The 17,096-nt window shown below is 37.0% G+C and overlaps 2 protein-coding genes and 1 long non-coding RNA gene across 7 annotated transcripts; 1 reads left to right on the top strand and 2 right to left on the bottom strand.

Moving 5' to 3' along the window:
- Window positions 1-633: 633 nt before the first annotated feature.
- On the top strand, window positions 634-1,325 carry LOC147567929 (uncharacterized). Its single transcript, XR_015230905.1, has 3 exons — window positions 634-670; window positions 843-1,014; window positions 1,095-1,325. It is a non-coding gene; the product is annotated as an uncharacterized LOC147567929 (long non-coding RNA).
- Window positions 1,326-2,678: 1,353 nt separating this feature from the next.
- On the bottom strand, window positions 2,679-4,488 carry LOC147567928 (protein FAR1-RELATED SEQUENCE 5-like). The gene is made up of 2 exons (XM_086670237.1): window positions 3,991-4,488; window positions 2,679-3,848 (listed from the first exon to the last, which is right to left on the bottom strand). The coding sequence occupies exons 1-2, from the start codon at window positions 4,472-4,474 to the stop codon at window positions 2,809-2,811; spliced, it is 1,524 nt and encodes a 507-aa protein (XP_086526363.1). The 5' UTR covers window positions 4,475-4,488; the 3' UTR covers window positions 2,679-2,808.
- Window positions 4,489-8,602: 4,114 nt separating this feature from the next.
- Window positions 8,603-14,794, bottom strand: TAF12 (TBP-associated factor 12). Of its 5 annotated transcripts, none has more exons than XM_086654431.1 (10): window positions 14,701-14,794; window positions 13,079-13,686; window positions 12,297-12,446; window positions 10,904-11,425; window positions 10,675-10,749; window positions 10,404-10,482; window positions 10,243-10,307; window positions 9,452-9,487; window positions 9,004-9,195; window positions 8,603-8,831 (listed from the first exon to the last, which is right to left on the bottom strand). In XM_086654431.1, exons 2-9 carry the CDS (start codon window positions 13,631-13,633, stop codon window positions 9,064-9,066), a joined length of 1,614 nt encoding a protein of 537 aa, XP_086510557.1. In that variant the 5' UTR covers window positions 13,634-13,686; window positions 14,701-14,794; the 3' UTR covers window positions 8,603-8,831; window positions 9,004-9,063. The 5 variants fall into 5 exon arrangements, with proteins under 5 accessions (XP_086510557.1, XP_086510554.1, XP_086510556.1 ...); XM_086654428.1 differs by lacking the exon at window positions 14,701-14,794 and having other exon boundaries at window positions 8,603-8,630; window positions 8,797-8,831; window positions 13,079-13,691; XM_086654430.1 differs by lacking the exon at window positions 14,701-14,794 and having other exon boundaries at window positions 8,603-8,630; window positions 8,797-8,831; window positions 10,904-11,422; window positions 13,079-13,691.
- Between the last annotated feature and the right edge of the window lie 2,302 nt (window positions 14,795-17,096).

Genomic DNA, 17,096 nt, shown 5'->3' with positions numbered 1-17,096 from the left:
ACAATTTACCGACATTCATACTTAGGGAACTTACGAAGTTGTTAGGAAACTGAAAAATTCACAAGCATATATGCCTTGGGAACTTACTAATTTAGAACAAACTGGACAATGTTCCCACATTCTGACTTTGGTAACTTACGAACTTTGTTTTGTTTATAGATAATAATGTAAGGAGGAGGTTGGATGAAATAGACGACTGTCCTAGTTTTGATCTCAACATAGATCTCGGGACTCAAATAATTGAGTGGACTCCTCCCAAAAAGTCTTCCATGATGGTTAAAGAAGGTGAAGAGAGTACAGCAGGGAACAATAAATTCAAAAATATTGCTGAAATTGGAAAAGAATCAGTGTCAAAACTGTTTGCGGACATGAGACAATTTGAATCACCACATGTCAGTCCTCCAAAAAGAGTAGCTTCCAAAAAAGGGAACAAAGGGTCATCTCCGGTCCCAACATCACTTGTTAAAAGGATTAAAAATAATCCAAGGGTGAGGAGAAAAACAGAAAAAGGAGGTGGCAGTGAAGTACAGGTCATTGACTTGGAGATGATTACACTAAAGAAAGAACCCCATGTCAAATTGAGTGACTGGAGAAAAGGGGGGTTGTGGCCTTATGTGCAACAAACTGAAAAAACTCTGATGGAAGAATTCATGAAGTATGGATGGACAAGGTATAATCTTTTCTCTCTAGAATTTTTTTGTTGGTTATAAGTTTGGCCGACAGAAAATTAGTCAGTGTCTAGTACACATTTAGGTTAAATGTAAACAAGTATGTGGTCAAGAAACAAGATAGTTTCTGGTAAATTATTCTGTGGTTAATGTGTTCTACATTGTTTTATACAGCCTGGATGTCTGGAACAAGGACCAGCAACACTGTCTAAGGGCAAAAGATCTAGATGAACTGATGATGAACAGAGGGTGTGATTCCCAGATAATTGATTGGTTTGAAGACCACTTAATGTTCTCATCTACCAACCTCGACCGTGAAGTGTTGTTCCTATCATCATTGCTATTTGTAAGATTCCTAAACATTACTATAATTCATTTGAATAGGATCTGTGAATTGACTAGTAAACTTACATGACACAATTGCAGACATTGATAAGGCAGAAGCGCAGTCAGAAGACAATCGAAGTGAATTTAGATAAAAGGATGGAAAAACACTTAATCAAAGATCATACGAGCAAGTTGTGCGTTCCACTTAATACACCATACAGAGATGACTCTTTCGAGGGCCATCACTGGACTTTGTTGGTGTATGATTTTGAGGAGAACGAGTGGACGCACTTCAACTCCTTATATCGGGACATGGAACTGGCAAACAGATGTAACTACAATGCAAAAGAATTGGCGCGCATCCTGGCAGAAAAGATGATAAAGATGAAGTCCGGAAGGGGAAAAATTGACCAAAAAATCCCATACATTAAAGATGTTGAATGCCCCCAACAAGGGGAAAGGTGAGGGCAAATTTTGGTGCATTAATTAACTATGTTATTCCTTACTTGAAACTAACATTATCTTGCTCAAACTTTAAAATCCAACAGTCCAGATTGTGGTCTATACGTGATGCTAAAGATGAAGGAAATATTTCAACAAAGCATCCAGCACAATTACCCTGTAAAGTGCTCACAAAAGGAAGCATATGAAGATGAAGCAAGGAGATTGAGGGCAGAAGTAACATACCTAATCTTGGACGAATCAAAGGACGAATGGAGAAACCAAATTGCAGAAGAAAACTAAAAATTGGATAATCTGATTTTTGTTAACGTTAGAACAATATTTATGTGTTGTTTTGTTCATGTTACTTACGAACGGATTATATGGTGACAGTTATGGTTTATAACTGAGAAGACTCAACAACAGAAATCCTTAAACTAATGCGGGAACACATAAATTCATCAGTTTCTGGTGCATTTCTTAGTTTCTGGTAAACCAATAAATTTTCCAGTAACCAAAAACAATGCGAGAACACATAATGAACTTAGGTACCAGATAGACAGTACATTTACTAGCTCTAGTAGATAAATGTTACACTAAATAAATGACTTAAATTAAATCTTACGAGTTTATAAGATACTGGAGAATGTACCCACATAAATACTTAGGGAACTTTCGAGTTTACAGTGTACGCACAAAATAAGTAGCACAACAGGGAAATTCTTATACTTACCCATATACATGCTTAGGCAACTTAAGAAGTAATTAGGAAAATTACTAGTTTGCAGAAAAAGGGAAATAATACACTTACTTACCAGATAAATAGCTCTATTTCAGACTTACGAGTTTACAAGATACTGCAGAATGTAACTAAGTTAGGGAAATTATTCATTTTTAGCAAAACTCACTAGTTTGCAGAAAACTGTGTAATTTACCCACATACATACTCAGGGAACTATGTACCCACAAACTAAGAAGCACAAACTAAGTTAGGGAAATAATTCATTTTTAGGAAACTCACTAGTTTTCAGAAAACTACGTAATTTTCCCAGTCCTTACACTTAATAAATGTCTTACATTCAATGTCGAATACATTAACTGATGTACTGTAAACAACATGGAATCCGGAACATAACAGTTTGGTTGAGCTAAATAACTAAATTCTGCTCCATATAAAAAGAAATTTTACAAGCTTCCAGAAAACATCTCTATTTCCAATACATTACCCAATTTACTGGACACAAAATAGAATTCACAAAAAAGGGACATTGTAATGTCAACAAAAACACAGGCTCTCTTCATAATCTGAAAAACACCAACACTGTGGAAGCTATTCAAAATTGTAGAGTGCCCGGTAAGATATTTTCCCACATCAAATAGGTTGGTTGCACGAAGCACTGTTGTGGTAGGAGAGTTGTTTACATCTACCGCATACCCTCTGTCTTTTACGAAAGTTCCCTGAACTTTCAATCCTCACAGTGCGTGGTCTCCCTGGACGCTTCTTGGTTAAGGGAGGAAGTATCATGTTGTCTTTATCGAATGATTTTGGTGCATCAAAAGTAGGGACAGGGTTGATGGAAAGACGGTAGGTATTACAATAAGCTTCCGTTGTGACAGCAGGATCAAAAAACCTTGAGCTATCACCTCCATGCACTTTAATACACAAGATAGCATGTTCACACGGAATACCTTGAACTTGCCACTTACGACATGAGCAAGTCAGATTAGCAAGATCAACAGAGTGGCTGGGGTTCGACATAACTTCATATTTAAATTCAGCTGATTGAAGACACTTCCAACTGCAAGCAACGTTAAATCTGGACTTCATTGTCTCATTGACTTTCGGGCATAAGAATGAGTTCCAGGAGGCCGATTCAATCCTTCGATCGTTCATCATGTTCATTATTTTAACCCGCAACATATCGAGCATGACAGAAATGGGAAGAACTCTCTCGTCCTTTATCCAAGAATTGAAAGACTCAGATAGAGAAGAACAAATTAAACCATACCTATTACCCGGGAAATACACATCCGCCCAGTTTTTTGGATCGACGGAGTACAAAAACGACTGAACACCATTTCCACCCATGACAACAAGTTCTGTAGTGTACTTTTGAAAGTCCGATACAGTTAGCGCCCGAGCCGCTTTAAACATTAGCGACTGAAAATAATCCGACTTCTTTGCGCCATTCTTGACACGTACATTCAAATTGTTGCGTAAATGCCAAACGCAAAATGAATGGTGGGCCTCTGGGAATATGTTGGAAACTGCATTAATAATACCATGGTGGCGATCCGACATAAACGTCAACGATGGACTACTAGGAACAACTTGCGACAAATGGCAGAAAAACCAAGTCCAGTTTGTATCATTCTCTACATCAACAACGGCGTAAGCAACCACAAAAAATCCTGCAATGAAACAGTAAATACATTCCTCATATACAGTAGGGGCAAGACCAGGTAGTTTTAGGGAAATAAGAACGTGTTCAGAAACCGGCTACTGTTCAAAAAAGTATATAGTTTAAGGAAAAATATATGAGGAAGTACTTACCATCGTTCCCATTCTTTGCCACAGCTGCAAGTATGCATCCATTGTATTTAGTTTTGGCAAAGGTACCATCAACAAATATTAGCGGTCGGCAGTGCTTGTAGCCTTCAATACTTGCTCCAAGAGCAATAAATATTCTAACAAAACGACGGGAAACTGGATCAACTTGAAGATCAATGTGACTATTTGGGTTCGACCGAGATAGTGCATCCACATACCACTGGAGCTTACCGTATGAATCCTCTTCTTCACCATATGTTAAAGAAATAGCAGCATTCCGAGCTTTATATGAATAATAGTAGCTAAGAGATATACCATAATCCTTTTTAAATGATCTTATAATATCTTTGGTACTCTTTGTAGGATTCTCTCGGATGTCATCAGCTATTAACTGGCTGACAGCTTCTGTTGACAGCCTAGGTTTACGAGAAGACAATACAAAATCATCACACGTATGGACAGGGTTGAAAGCTTTCAGAACAAACATGGAACGGGACTTCAGAGGAGCAACCGCATGAATGGTCCAACCACAACTAGAAGTTTTGCATACACAAGTTATACGGGATAGATCATTCTTTAGGAATTTATAATTGAATCCATGTTTTATGGAATATCGACTAAGCGCCTGTCGAAACGCAGGAGCACCCCCAGGAAATTCCTGCCCGATGGATGTAAAAAATTCCGGCCAACTATCTGATCGAAGAGGTTCACTCCTAACGAGGGCAGTAGATGCATCAGCATGACCTGTTAAAGAGGGAGAGAGGAAATCTTCTGGAAAACTGCAGGACACAAGATAATTTTTAAGAAACGATAGGTTTTTTAGGAAAAATATTATATTATAGGAAACTGGACAATTTCCCAAAATTCAGACATAGGGAACTTAAGAAGTTATTAGGAAACGTACAAGTTTTCCAAAATCTGAAGAATTACAAGACACAAGCTAGTGTTCGGAAAACTATAGAGTTTACTAGGAACAATATAATGTACGAATCATGCTACGGGATCTTAGGAGTTTATAAGTTAGGGGAGAATGTATCCACAAACTAAGTAGCACAATCTAGGTTTGGGAAATTCTTATACATTAGGAAACTGGACAAATCCCTAAAATACATTTTTAGGGAACTTAAGAACTGATTAGGAAACTTACCAGTTTGCGGGAAACTGGGCAATTTACCCATAAACATGCTTAAGGAACTGAATTGATTATGAGAAACTGGAAAACTTACCGATGTATTTCCTGTTGGAAAGCTCCATCACGTGGATCAGATACAGAAGCAGAGGTGGGACAGAAAACGTCGCGCTCCACCCTGAGTAGTTCAAGAAAACAAAGCTTATGTAATCATTAGAAAAAGCAACAGGGAAGTACTAAACAAAGTCATATAAAAATTGATTCACCAGAGCGAACGGGTTGATTCAACATTCAAAAGCGTTTGACTGAAACATGGAAAACAGAAAAATCAATAAGAACACGAAAACATTTACATATGTGATGAGGAAACTTAGTAGTTTATAAGAAACTGGACAGTTTTCGCCTAAGGTAAATAACTTCAAGCACACAGACTATTAGGAAATTTAATAGTTTAGTGAAAATTGTACGGTTTACCAGTAAAGTATATAAATTGTTATGAAGTTAGGGAGTGTACCGATGTATTTCATGTTGAACAATTTCATCCTGTGCTACTGCTACAGAAGCCGAGGTGGAAGAGACAAATTCGCGGTCCACACTGATTAGTTCATGTAATCATCTTAAGAGTTAGTCATTTTAAAAAGAAAAGGAGAAAATCTAAACAAAGTAACATAATGATTGATTCACCAGAGAGGAGGGGTGGATTGAACATTCAAAAGCATTTGACTGAAACATGGAAAACACAAAAAATATTAGAGTGCGAACATAGTTACATAAGTGAGCAGGAAACAAGTTAATTTAGTAAAAACCGGATAGTTTATTAACAACATAATAATGTACACATCAACAATAATAGTTAAATCGGTTACAGAACTAACTACTTTACAGGATACTGGACAATTTACCTAGATACATACTTTAGAGGGAACTTTTGAGATTACCCATATACATGCTTAGGAAACTTACCAAGTTATTAGGAATCTGGATATTGCACACACATAAAAGCTTAGGAAACTTTCTACTTTAGAGAAAACTTGTGAATTTACTCATATACATGGGACAGGACATCTTACGACTTTAGAGGAAACTGGATAATGCACCTACAGAGGCTTAGGGAACTTACTACTTTAGAGGAAACTGAAAAATTTACCACCCTAAATGCATAGGGAACTCATCCAGTTATAAGAATCCAAAAACAGAAAAGATAAAAGAGGAATAATCCGAAAACAGTTACATCAGTGATGAAGAAATAACATTAAAAATATCAAACGAACTACTTACGTGAATGATCCTATGTTTGAAGAGGTGGACCATTGTGCAATACTATCCATTATGTAGTTGCAAAATCAGAAACAAAATACGGGTGAGGACTTATTTGGTTTGGTGGATCTTAAATAGCATTAATGGTTAGAAAAACAGAAAACATCAGGTGAACTATTTAGGATAGCATTGAAGACTCAGGAAGATAATGGAAGATAATGGTTTTTGTTAAGCATTGAAGTTAATGGTTTTGGGTAAGATACTTAACTTCATCTAAGGTATAAATAAGGTAGAAAATGAATTATTTTCAAACTGATGGGCGGGATACGAAATTTTAGTTTCAAATTTCGCCAAAAATTTGAAATTTGGAATAAAAATGGAGAGAATGAAGCTGTTTTGAGAAGGAATGAACAGAGAGAAAGAAGAAAAAGGATGATTTGGCGGGATTTAGAGAGATGGAGGGAAGATTTAGAGAGATGGAGGGTGACATTAAGGTCAAATCATGGCTGGGAATTAAATGCTCCCTTACAAATCAACCTGACAAAGACCATTCCCTCATTAACTAATCCCGGTTTCCAATCGGAGGGGTAAAAGGGGGAAAAAATAAAAATAAAAAGGAAAACTGGCCTGATTTCTGACACAAAGGACTGGAAATGAATTTTGTGCCGTTTTTGGACGACTAGCTTATTTCCCCCCCATTATTTGGACCAAACGCCCATTTTTTGATTACTATTTTCTTTGGTTATCTTCCTAATGCTTGAGAGTTTCAACCTTGTTTCTTCTTTTTGAGAAATAAACGGATTTCTAACTATAAGAAAAGAACTTATAACTTAATATGAGATTCTTTAGCTTGCCTCATCCAACAATAATTCCAATTTTTAAGTTGTACAATGATAAATTATATTTTCCAAAAAAAAAAATGATAAATCTATATAATAAAACAAAAGGGAAAACGATAACTGAGACAAACATTTTTTTTTTAATAAAGTATATTGTCTAGAGGCCCTTCTCAAAATTTAAAATATAGTCCTTCGTAGAGATAAAGTTACATATTTAAAAAATAATAACCGTATCCTTCTTAGAAATAAAATAACTAATTTAAGAAAAAAAGAAACAAAATAAATTTCAAGAGTTAAAAAAAGAAATTAAAATACCTCTCTCTCTCTCAATAAATAATAACTAATTTAAGAAAAAGGGGGAAAAAAAAAATTACAAAACAATGAGGGTATCCAGAATATAACAATAAAATGTTGTTACATTTGCAAGAATAAAGACCTTCGTAGAGATAAAGAAACAAAAAAATATAACTAAATTAAAATAGTCTTTCGTAGAGATAAAGTTACCTATTTTGAAATATAACTAACATTTGATTGATACAAGTGTCCGTGCCCTAGGGCACAGGATATACTCTAGTTATACATAAAAAGAAAAAATAATAGAAAAAACTATTAGACCCACTCCAGGCTTAGATTTTTTTTTTTTTTTTGATGAAGTAAACCCACTCCAGGCTTAGATGAGAATCACCAACTCATTTAGAGTGAAAAATGAGAGAGAAAAATTGACTTGAAAATAGAGACCGTTGATTTCGTACATATATAAAGTAGGCTTAGATTTGTAGTCTATTCTAGTATTGATCAAAATAGGTTAAAATCCAACATAAACAACCAATCGTGAGGGAGAACTCGGGGGCAAAACCTGGACGATCATCTCCTTTCAGCCAAATTCATATACGAACAATCATTTTTGTAAATTTTAGAAAAACATCATTTGATCCAGGTTTATCATTTATTTACTTATAATTTTTTATCTGCTTGGTTCTTCAACTTCTTCATGAACAACCGTTTATCTTCTCTTACCTGACCTAAGCAAATTTGGTCCTAACTTGGCTATACATTTCAAAATTCAAGCAACCTTTTCCTTCCTTGGTAATTTATACGGCAATGGCCATTAATGATTTGCAACCTCCCTTTTGGATCTTGGGTTGCTACCATTTCACAATAATGAAACAAAAATATCACTCACGTCAGTCGTAACTTCTTTTTTTTCCTTAATAGAAACCCGAAACTCATTAATAATCCATTAGATTTAAAAATTCGAATATCTACACCGATTTGAAATGACCATTTTCAGTATCGAGATGATGATTTGAAACGACCGTTTTAGTGAAGATCAAAATGATGACCTTTGTAATATATCCAAACCCGTATACAGAAAATAACAAGATCGATAAAACCAAAAATCAGAGAACCGGATATATCTGCAGCAAAATTAAAGAATACCATGATTTAGGTAGATATTACAACGGCTTTAAAGCGGAGTTCCTAAATTTTGTAACAATTTTTTCAGAACATACAACAATAGGCTTCTATTTTTTTTTTTCAATCTTCACAAGTTAGTTTGTAAGGGAAAAAAATAAACATCACCTGTGATTCTAGATCATCTTCTTAGCTTGTTTCACCTGCTAAATCAAAATAAGAACATCCCATGTTTAATACTTGGGCATTAACAAAAGATATATGAATCATGGCTGATGTAACAAAGAATAAGCAATTTCGATTCTTCTTTTCCGAGGTTCAAGCGACGTTGAAGATGGTAGGAGTGGAAAACTAAGAGTTGAGCCAAGAACAAACCTCAAGATTATAAACAAGTTTTCAAATTCACATGCAACTTCTTCGAAGATGTTAATTAACTTATGGCATATCTCGTGCCTTTGGAGAGCCTATAGGTGGAGCCTTCGCCGTATGACCTTTTCCACTTCCAGTGGCCTGTCCAACAGTGCTCCTCGGATATGCAGCATCCGATCCCATCATTGACTTCTTAATCTGCCAGAGAGATGGCATAGATGAGATGATAACAACAGTAAAATGGGTTTCAGTGGAAATTATAGATCGTATATTCTTTTTTTAGGAAAGAAGATGCAGAAAAAGTTTTTGTGATTAAACACCAAACCCTTGTTGAGCTGACCTTTCTTTGAACATGTACAAATTCAAACAGAAAAGTATGAACTTTATCTTATGGTGCAGTTAGAATAAGAACAACTTCGATAGATATAAAACTAAAGAGAGAACCAGAGCATACCGCTGCAAGTCGTTCCCTATGAATATCATTTGTGAACTGCAATAACCAAATAATAAACTTCAGGCGGAAGAAAAAAAAAATTACTGTATAGACAGCTCTGAAAATCAATCAATAGCTAAATGTGCTTATGATGCTGACACGCCGGAGCTATGTAGTTGGTCTCGGCCGAGACGGCCGAGAAACTCGGGTCTCGTCTCGGTCTCGGCCCTCTCCCAAGACGAGACCCCGAGTTAGGGCTTGGCCGAGACAACCCGAGACCGAGACGAGACCCCGAGTTAGGGCTTGGCCGAGACAACCCGAGACCGAGACGAGCCCCGAGACCGAGATAGCAACTTCCAAATATTTAGATTTTTTTTTGGAAAACTCTTTGACCTAAATTAAGTACTACTATTTATTATATTCTCAAATCTTAACTACTTATTATATTCCCAATGTATCTAATATAAACAGCAATAATACTATATAGAATATTTAGGGTTTATGCCTTAGAGAGAAACTAATAAATTCTTTAGAAACTTTCAAAAGTTTAGTAGATTGGGATTTCCTTATACAGAAATTAAGTTATAATACATAGTACAACTAGAATTAAGAACTAAGAAGAAGCAAAGAATACAAGAAGTCAAGAAGTTTCAAAGAAGAAGAAGGTGATTCTAGAGAGAAAGTTGAAGTTTCTATATTTGCTGTCTCACCGAGAATCTCGGCCTGTCTCGGTCTCGTCTCGGTCTCGGCCGGACCGAGACCGAGACCAACTACATAGCGCCGGAGTAAACTAATCTAATGAGAAAACTTACCGGTTTCTTGTAGTTTTTTATCTCATCCCCACCAAACCCAGGTAGTGACATATTCCAATTTCTTTCTGTATTTAAGTAAAACAATAAGGACATCAAATAGTCATGTTATATAGCATATTATAGAAATGAAATTCTTATGAAAGATGATTCACATTACTAACCCAAATGTAGAAGGATATCTTTTGCTTCCAACACACTTGATTTCCTGTGCTTAGCAAGTGAGCAAGCAAATGTAGTCGTCTTCACAATTTACAAAATAGAGAAAATAAATATAAGTTTGTAAACAAATAAAAGATCAAGGTAATAATTTGAATAAACCGACACTTGTTGGACAAGATGTGGGGCACCAGCAAGGCGCCTGAAACACAAACAGTGAAGATGCTAAGTTGGAACTTGTGAAGATAAGGAAAACATAAAGGTTAAACTACTCACAGATTCGACAAAATCCTCAGCAATTTCCACTAGAATATCTTCCACCTCAGGATCAAACTTCTCATATGGATCAATCTGTAAAGAAACATAGGTAGGTATAAAAAATAATTAGGAAATTTGGAGTTGGCATGCAGATATTAAACATACTAGAAGATTTTGTAGTTCTTTCAAAGTAAGCAGGACTAACACAACCTCATTTAGATATAAGAATAAGAATCTCGTCAATCACCTGGGTTATTAGCTCGTGGATGCTTCGCTTGCTCAGAATCTGATTAGTTGGCTCCTCTTGATCCACATTGACTACTGAGTTGACTGGCCCTGATTGAACCATGAGAGAAGATTTCTGGTTTCCTGGCCCCAAACTCCTCATGGAAGTTGGTTGAGGTGGCAAGTGTTGTTGGTTCCTTGGTGGTGGAAATTGTTGCCCATAGTGCTCTTGTGACTGATTCAACTGCGAAGGTTGCTGTTGTTGCTGAGAAGCAGATGGCATTTGCTGATGTGAAACTGTTGACAATGGATGATGGTGCTGCTGAGGAAGATGTGATCTTTGTTGCAATGACTGGGGCTTCATCTGCTGCCGAAATGAAGGAGATGGCATAGAAGGTGGTGGCATTTGTTTCCCTGGAGTGGTAGCTGACATCCATGGCTGAGTGTGAGGTTGGCCCCCTGTTGGTGTGCCAGGTGATGGAGACCCCGCGCTACCAATAGATGAGAGTCTTAGTAAGCTTTGAGATCCTTGACCTTGAAACTTCTGACGGGAAAAGAGACAAAATATGACATATTGTAAGTTACATAACCACAAAAACAAAATAGTGTCATATCTGGGAAGAACAATTTGTTGCTCAGAGCCTCAGAGGCTCAGAGTAAAAATACTCCACACAGAACATTTAGTACATAGATATAAATCACTTCTGTAGTTCTTTTGACCAGATCAAGAGGTCTTTCATTGCTTGATCGTTTTTTTCTCTATGTGGTTGGTAACGTCAAAAGTGCTGAAGGTGGTAGACACAAATGGAAGGCAACCTAGGTATTGTTATTTTCTAAACCAATACAACGTTCTCAACTAACATCACTTCAATCATACAGGGACCGAGAGAGAACAATTAGTTACCCTGTGTTGTTTCTTGATCTCCATACATAAAATGGTACTTTCTTTAGCTGGTCCAGGGCATAGAACTAAACACCTAATAGATGAAAGGGAACCGTGTTTTTTTTTTGCAGCTGTACAAGGTATATGACGTGAAGAAGCTAGGAACTACTGCAACAACATGTAAGATCATCCATCATTCAATGATTATTGCCTCACATTGTGAGAAATGGTCCTTACAAGTTAAGATTTCATAGACCCGGTCTGTAATGGTAATGCAGTTCAGGGGCCGCAAAGATTATAATATAACCTTAAACTTAGATAGATCGAACATAGAGTGTAGCATAAGGTGTCAAATCAAAATCTAATCAGATTATTTGTAAGCAGCCAATCTTACTATTATAGCAATCGTCCCTCAAAGAGCCAATTAAGGATACAGGAAAACATAGATAGAAAATAACTTTCATAAACGGTATTGGTACTTGGTAATCAAAATCGTAAAATAGTTGAAAAGAAAGTGAAGTACAAAACTCACTTGAGCTGCTACAGTTTGGTTGTTCGAGGGAGGTTGGGGTCTCATCGAGGACTGAACAGCTCTCTGTTGAAAATGTGAAGAACCCCCACTTGGACGAAGTTGAGAAGCAGCACTAAGTGGACTCATCATACCCCCCATATTCTGCATTCCCTGAATAGAGGATCACACGTTATCAACAAAAGATTACATGTTATTAAAAACAGAACCTCCTTATGAACTATTTGCTTGATTTCCCAGATAAATCCATAGTTTAAGTTCTTCAAACACGAAGGCTAAGGGGCAGATGGGATTTACAGAAAAACATATACAAATTTAACTTCCTATAAGACACCCATACTCGAATTTCCTATACAACTATCAAGCCAAGATTAGGAAAACAAGACCCTCCGAAAATATATTTTTAAAGCGAACCAGTTTAATTGTATACACTAAGGAAATGCAAATACGATATCGAGCTAATGGTATTTGAACCAAATGGACCGCCTGAACTCGAAACCCATTAATGATGACCCAGGGGAAGAATTGACACACTATATATGGGTAATCTTATCAGTATCAGGATTACCCATTTCTAGTCTGGTTTCTTACTAGGGAGTTGGAATTATCAGCATACATAAGATAAACCTACAGTTTAAACTCCAAAATAGGAGGTTCCACCAGAAGCTTAGAACAACAAAAACCCACATTTTGCCATAAATCACTTGAAATAATGTACTCAAATTTGAATTTCCTACCCATATTGATAATAAGCTAAAATGGAATCAAAGATACAGAAATTTCACCTGATTAGGGTTTGAACTAGCAATAGAATCAGGCATACTAACTGAACGACCCAATCCACCAAATTGCTGATTGAAGGACGAAGAGCCAAAAGAAGAAAAAGATGGGGATTGTGGTGTTGGGGGTCTTGCATGGGTCGCCGGTACCCCAATAGCGATTCCACCTCTCTGCATAGGAGAGGCAGAAACTGAAGAGGAAGAAGAAGAAGATGAGGGAAGCGAAGAAATTTGATCAGGGAACTGTGAGTAAGGTTGATGTGGTCGAATCCGACTGATGGGTGCCCTAATCTGAGATTGCTGAAGATTTGATGATTGTTGTTGTTGTTGTTGTTGTTGTTGTTGCTGTTGCTGTTGTAGGTGTTGGATTGGTGTTAAAGGTTGAATGCTTTGGTTAGGGTTAGTCTTAGTATCATTAGGGTTAGGGTTTGAAGATGAGGATGGTATATCAGGTGTCTCCGGAGTGGTTGAAGATTGAGGAAGTGTTGATGACGGCGGTGGTGGTGCTGGTGGTGTTGAGTCCGTTGCCATTGGCGCCGGTGTTGGTTCATTCGAGTCCATTGAAAAGCGAGGGAACTGGTTTCTGCTTTCTCCTTGGCTTTCTCGGTGGTTATCTATTATATAAAACAGAACGGAAAACGATGAGTGGGACAAACATCCTTTTTTTAATAAAGGATATTGTCTAGAAGCCCTTCTCAAAATTTAATATATAGTCCGTCGTAGAAATAAAGTTACCTATTTAAATAACAATAATCCTTTCCTTCGTAGAAATAAAATAACTAATTTAAGAAAAGAGAAACAAAATAAATGTCAAGGGTTAAATCTATATAACAAAACAGAAGGGAAAACGATGACTGAAACAAACATCCTTTTTTAATAAAGGATATTGTCTAGAAGCCCTTCTCAAAATTTAAAATATAGTCCTTCGTAGAAATAAAGTTACCTATTTAAAAAACAATAATCCTTTCCTTCTTAGAAATAAAATAACTAATTTAAGAAAAAAAGAAACAAAATAAATTTCAAGGGTTAAATAAAGAAATTAAAATCTCTCTCTTTCTCTCAATAAAATAACAACTAATTTAAGATAAAAGAAACAATAAAATAATACAAAAAAATAATAACTAATAAAAATCTCTCTCTCAATAAAATATAACAAAAAATTTCGTAACATTTGATTGATACAAGTGTCCGTGCCCTAGGGCACGGGATATACCCTAGTCTATTATATAAAACAGAAGGGGAAAACGATGACTGGGACAAATATCCTTTTTTAATAAAGGATATTGTCTAGAAGTCATTCTCAAAATTTAAAATATAGTCCTTCGTAGAAATAAACTTACCTATTTAAAAAACAATAATCGTTTCCTTCTTAGAAATAAAATAACTAATTTAAGAAAAAAAGAAACAAAATAAATTTCAAGGGTTAAATAAAGAAATTAAAATCTCTCCCTCTCTTTCAATAAAATAACAACTAACTTAAGAGAAAACAAAATAAAATAATACAAAACAATAATAACTAATAAAAATCTCTCTTTCTCTCTCTCAACCCTAAAATATAACAATAAATTTCGTACATTTGATTGATACAAGTGTCCGTGCCCTAGGGCACGGGATATACCCTAGTATACTTATATATGAGATTTTTTTTTTCTTGGGAGCCGCTAAAGGCACATGGCGAAATTGCTATTCGCGCCGAGGACGACGTGTGTTAGACACCCAGACGTAGGGGTGGAAATCGGGCCGGGCTCGGGCGCCCATGGGCACCTTAAGTCCGGGCTCGGGTGTTTCGGGTAGAGAATATTAGTGCCTAACAGACTTGGCGGGCGGACTCGGGCCGGGTAAATTAGAAATTTTTTTGCACAAAGCTTGTCATGGGTATTAACCCATGACGGGCTTCACGGGTTTCGGGCGGTCGGGTACAGGGTCGTTCATTTCAAAATATTAAAAAAGAAAAGGGTTATTTCCCAAATGGCCCCCAACTTTGTGACCAGCTTCCTGCCTAGCCCCCTACTTTAGCAAATATTCCCATATGGCCCCCTTTTTCCGCTATCTTTAACTGTCCGTTACTCTCACTCCTCCACCTCATTTCCTCTCTCTGCCAAGTCACTCAAAATGCCACATCATCGTCTTCTCCGGCAGGGGTCGCCGGCCGGCCAAATTTCCGGCCGGCGACCTTCAAACATAAAAAATAAAAAATAAAATTTCCCTCTCTCTCTCTCTCTAAAAAAAATATTTTTTTCCCTTTCTCTCTCTAGATCTGGTTCACCATGAACCAGATTTAGGTCTGATTCGAACAGACCTTCAAAGGTCTGTTCGAATCAGACCCGAACAGACCTTCATTGAAGGTCTGTTTCAGACGAACAGACCTTCATTGAAGGTCTGGTTCAGACGAACAGACCTTCATTGAAGGTCTGGTTCAGACGAACAATTCTGTTTCAATCGAACAGACCTTCATTGAAGGTCTGTTTCTGTTTCAATCGAACAGACCTTCATTGAAGGTCTGTTCGGGTCTGATTCGAACAGACCTTCATTGAAGGTCTGGTTCAGACGAACAGACCTTCATTGAAGGTCTGGTGAACCAGATCTAGAGAGAGAAAGGGAAATTTTTTTTTTTTTTTATGTTTGAAGGTCGCCGGCCGGCGACCCCTGCTGGAGAAGACGATGATGTGGCATTTTGAGTGACTTGGCAGAGAGAGGAAATGAGGTGGAGGAGTGAGAGTAACAGACTGTTAAAGATAACGGAAAAAGGGGCCATATGGGAATATTTGCTAAAGTAGGGGGCTAGGCAGGAAGCTGGTCACAAAGTTGGGGGCCATTTGGGAAATAACCCAAAAGAAAATTTCATTAGTTTTCATACTCTTATGCAAGATATTCCATTATGGGTTCTCAAATGGCAATGCCTTCAAAAGAGAGTAGTCGTTGTTACTGTCATTACAGATCTTCATAAAACAAATCATATCATATTAATATTGGATCTTGAAGAAATAACAATAAACATAACATGATCAAATTTACAAAAGAAACTTTGTCATGATTTAAAAGAAATTTTGCATATGTCGATCTTTACTCTTCTGTGAACCAACCATGCTTGATTCAAGTTCATCTTGCTTCTTCAAGACATGCATAATGAAGATTAAATAATATATTTTGGTGAAATCAAAGACAAAGGACATGGGTATTTGGCAAATAAATTCTTCCAATCTCTATATACCTCTCATTTCTCTCTCCCACTCTCTCCCTACATACAGTGGATAAACAAGTTTTGGGAGTGGCAATGGGAGGGATTAGGTTTTGAAGATATTGGGGGTTAATGTCTTATTTATATGACCCACCACCTAGATCCAACTATGTGAATTAAAGACTTCAGCTTTCCTGGCCGTTAGATTTCAAGCACGCATCAAATTTCGGGAGTGCCTATAGACGGGCTTTATACTCGGGCTAAACAGACGGGTTATATACTCGGGGAAGGGTTTTTTTGGTGGAGCCCAAGCCCGCCCACAATCTACAGGCGGGCAGGGTGTGCACTACCCGTGTCGGGTTTCGGGCTGCACGTTTCTTCGTCGGACTCGGGGGTTCCGGGCCGAGTTTCGGGCTTCCGGGCTAAATTCCCACCCTTACCCAGACGCCCAACCCCTTTGACTATCCTAATGTTTTTTTTCTTCTTCGGTTCTTCTTGGCCATCTTCGTATAATTACTTTGATATCGGCACAACAATAAGAGCAAGTCCAATGGCAGTTTGTCTTAGGCTGAAAAAACTACTTTTTCACCCAAAATTTTTGGCCTCATCTCAGCCTCAAAAATTCAGCTCCAGACTCAGCCTCTCTTGAGGCCGAAAATTTGAAAATGGAATTTCCCAATTTAATTAATAAAGTTCAATTAAAAAAACATCGATTACAACTAATAATTGATTAAAAATTTAAACTTAAATACGACTAAACAACAATAGAAAAATTAAAGATAACTAGAAGGGGTTTCTTGGGTCTCGTGGTTGACCGTTGAACCAAGCTTCTCGCGCTGCTATAAG

Source organism: Eschscholzia californica, unplaced genomic scaffold (genome assembly GCF_041429995.1).
Source record: "Eschscholzia californica isolate CP2 unplaced genomic scaffold, dmEscCali1.0.p SCAF_1, whole genome shotgun sequence".
NCBI lineage: Eukaryota > Viridiplantae > Streptophyta > Magnoliopsida > Ranunculales > Papaveraceae > Eschscholzia > Eschscholzia californica.
Note: the sequence above shows the minus strand (reverse complement) of the source record. Positions and strands in the feature narration are given on the sequence as shown.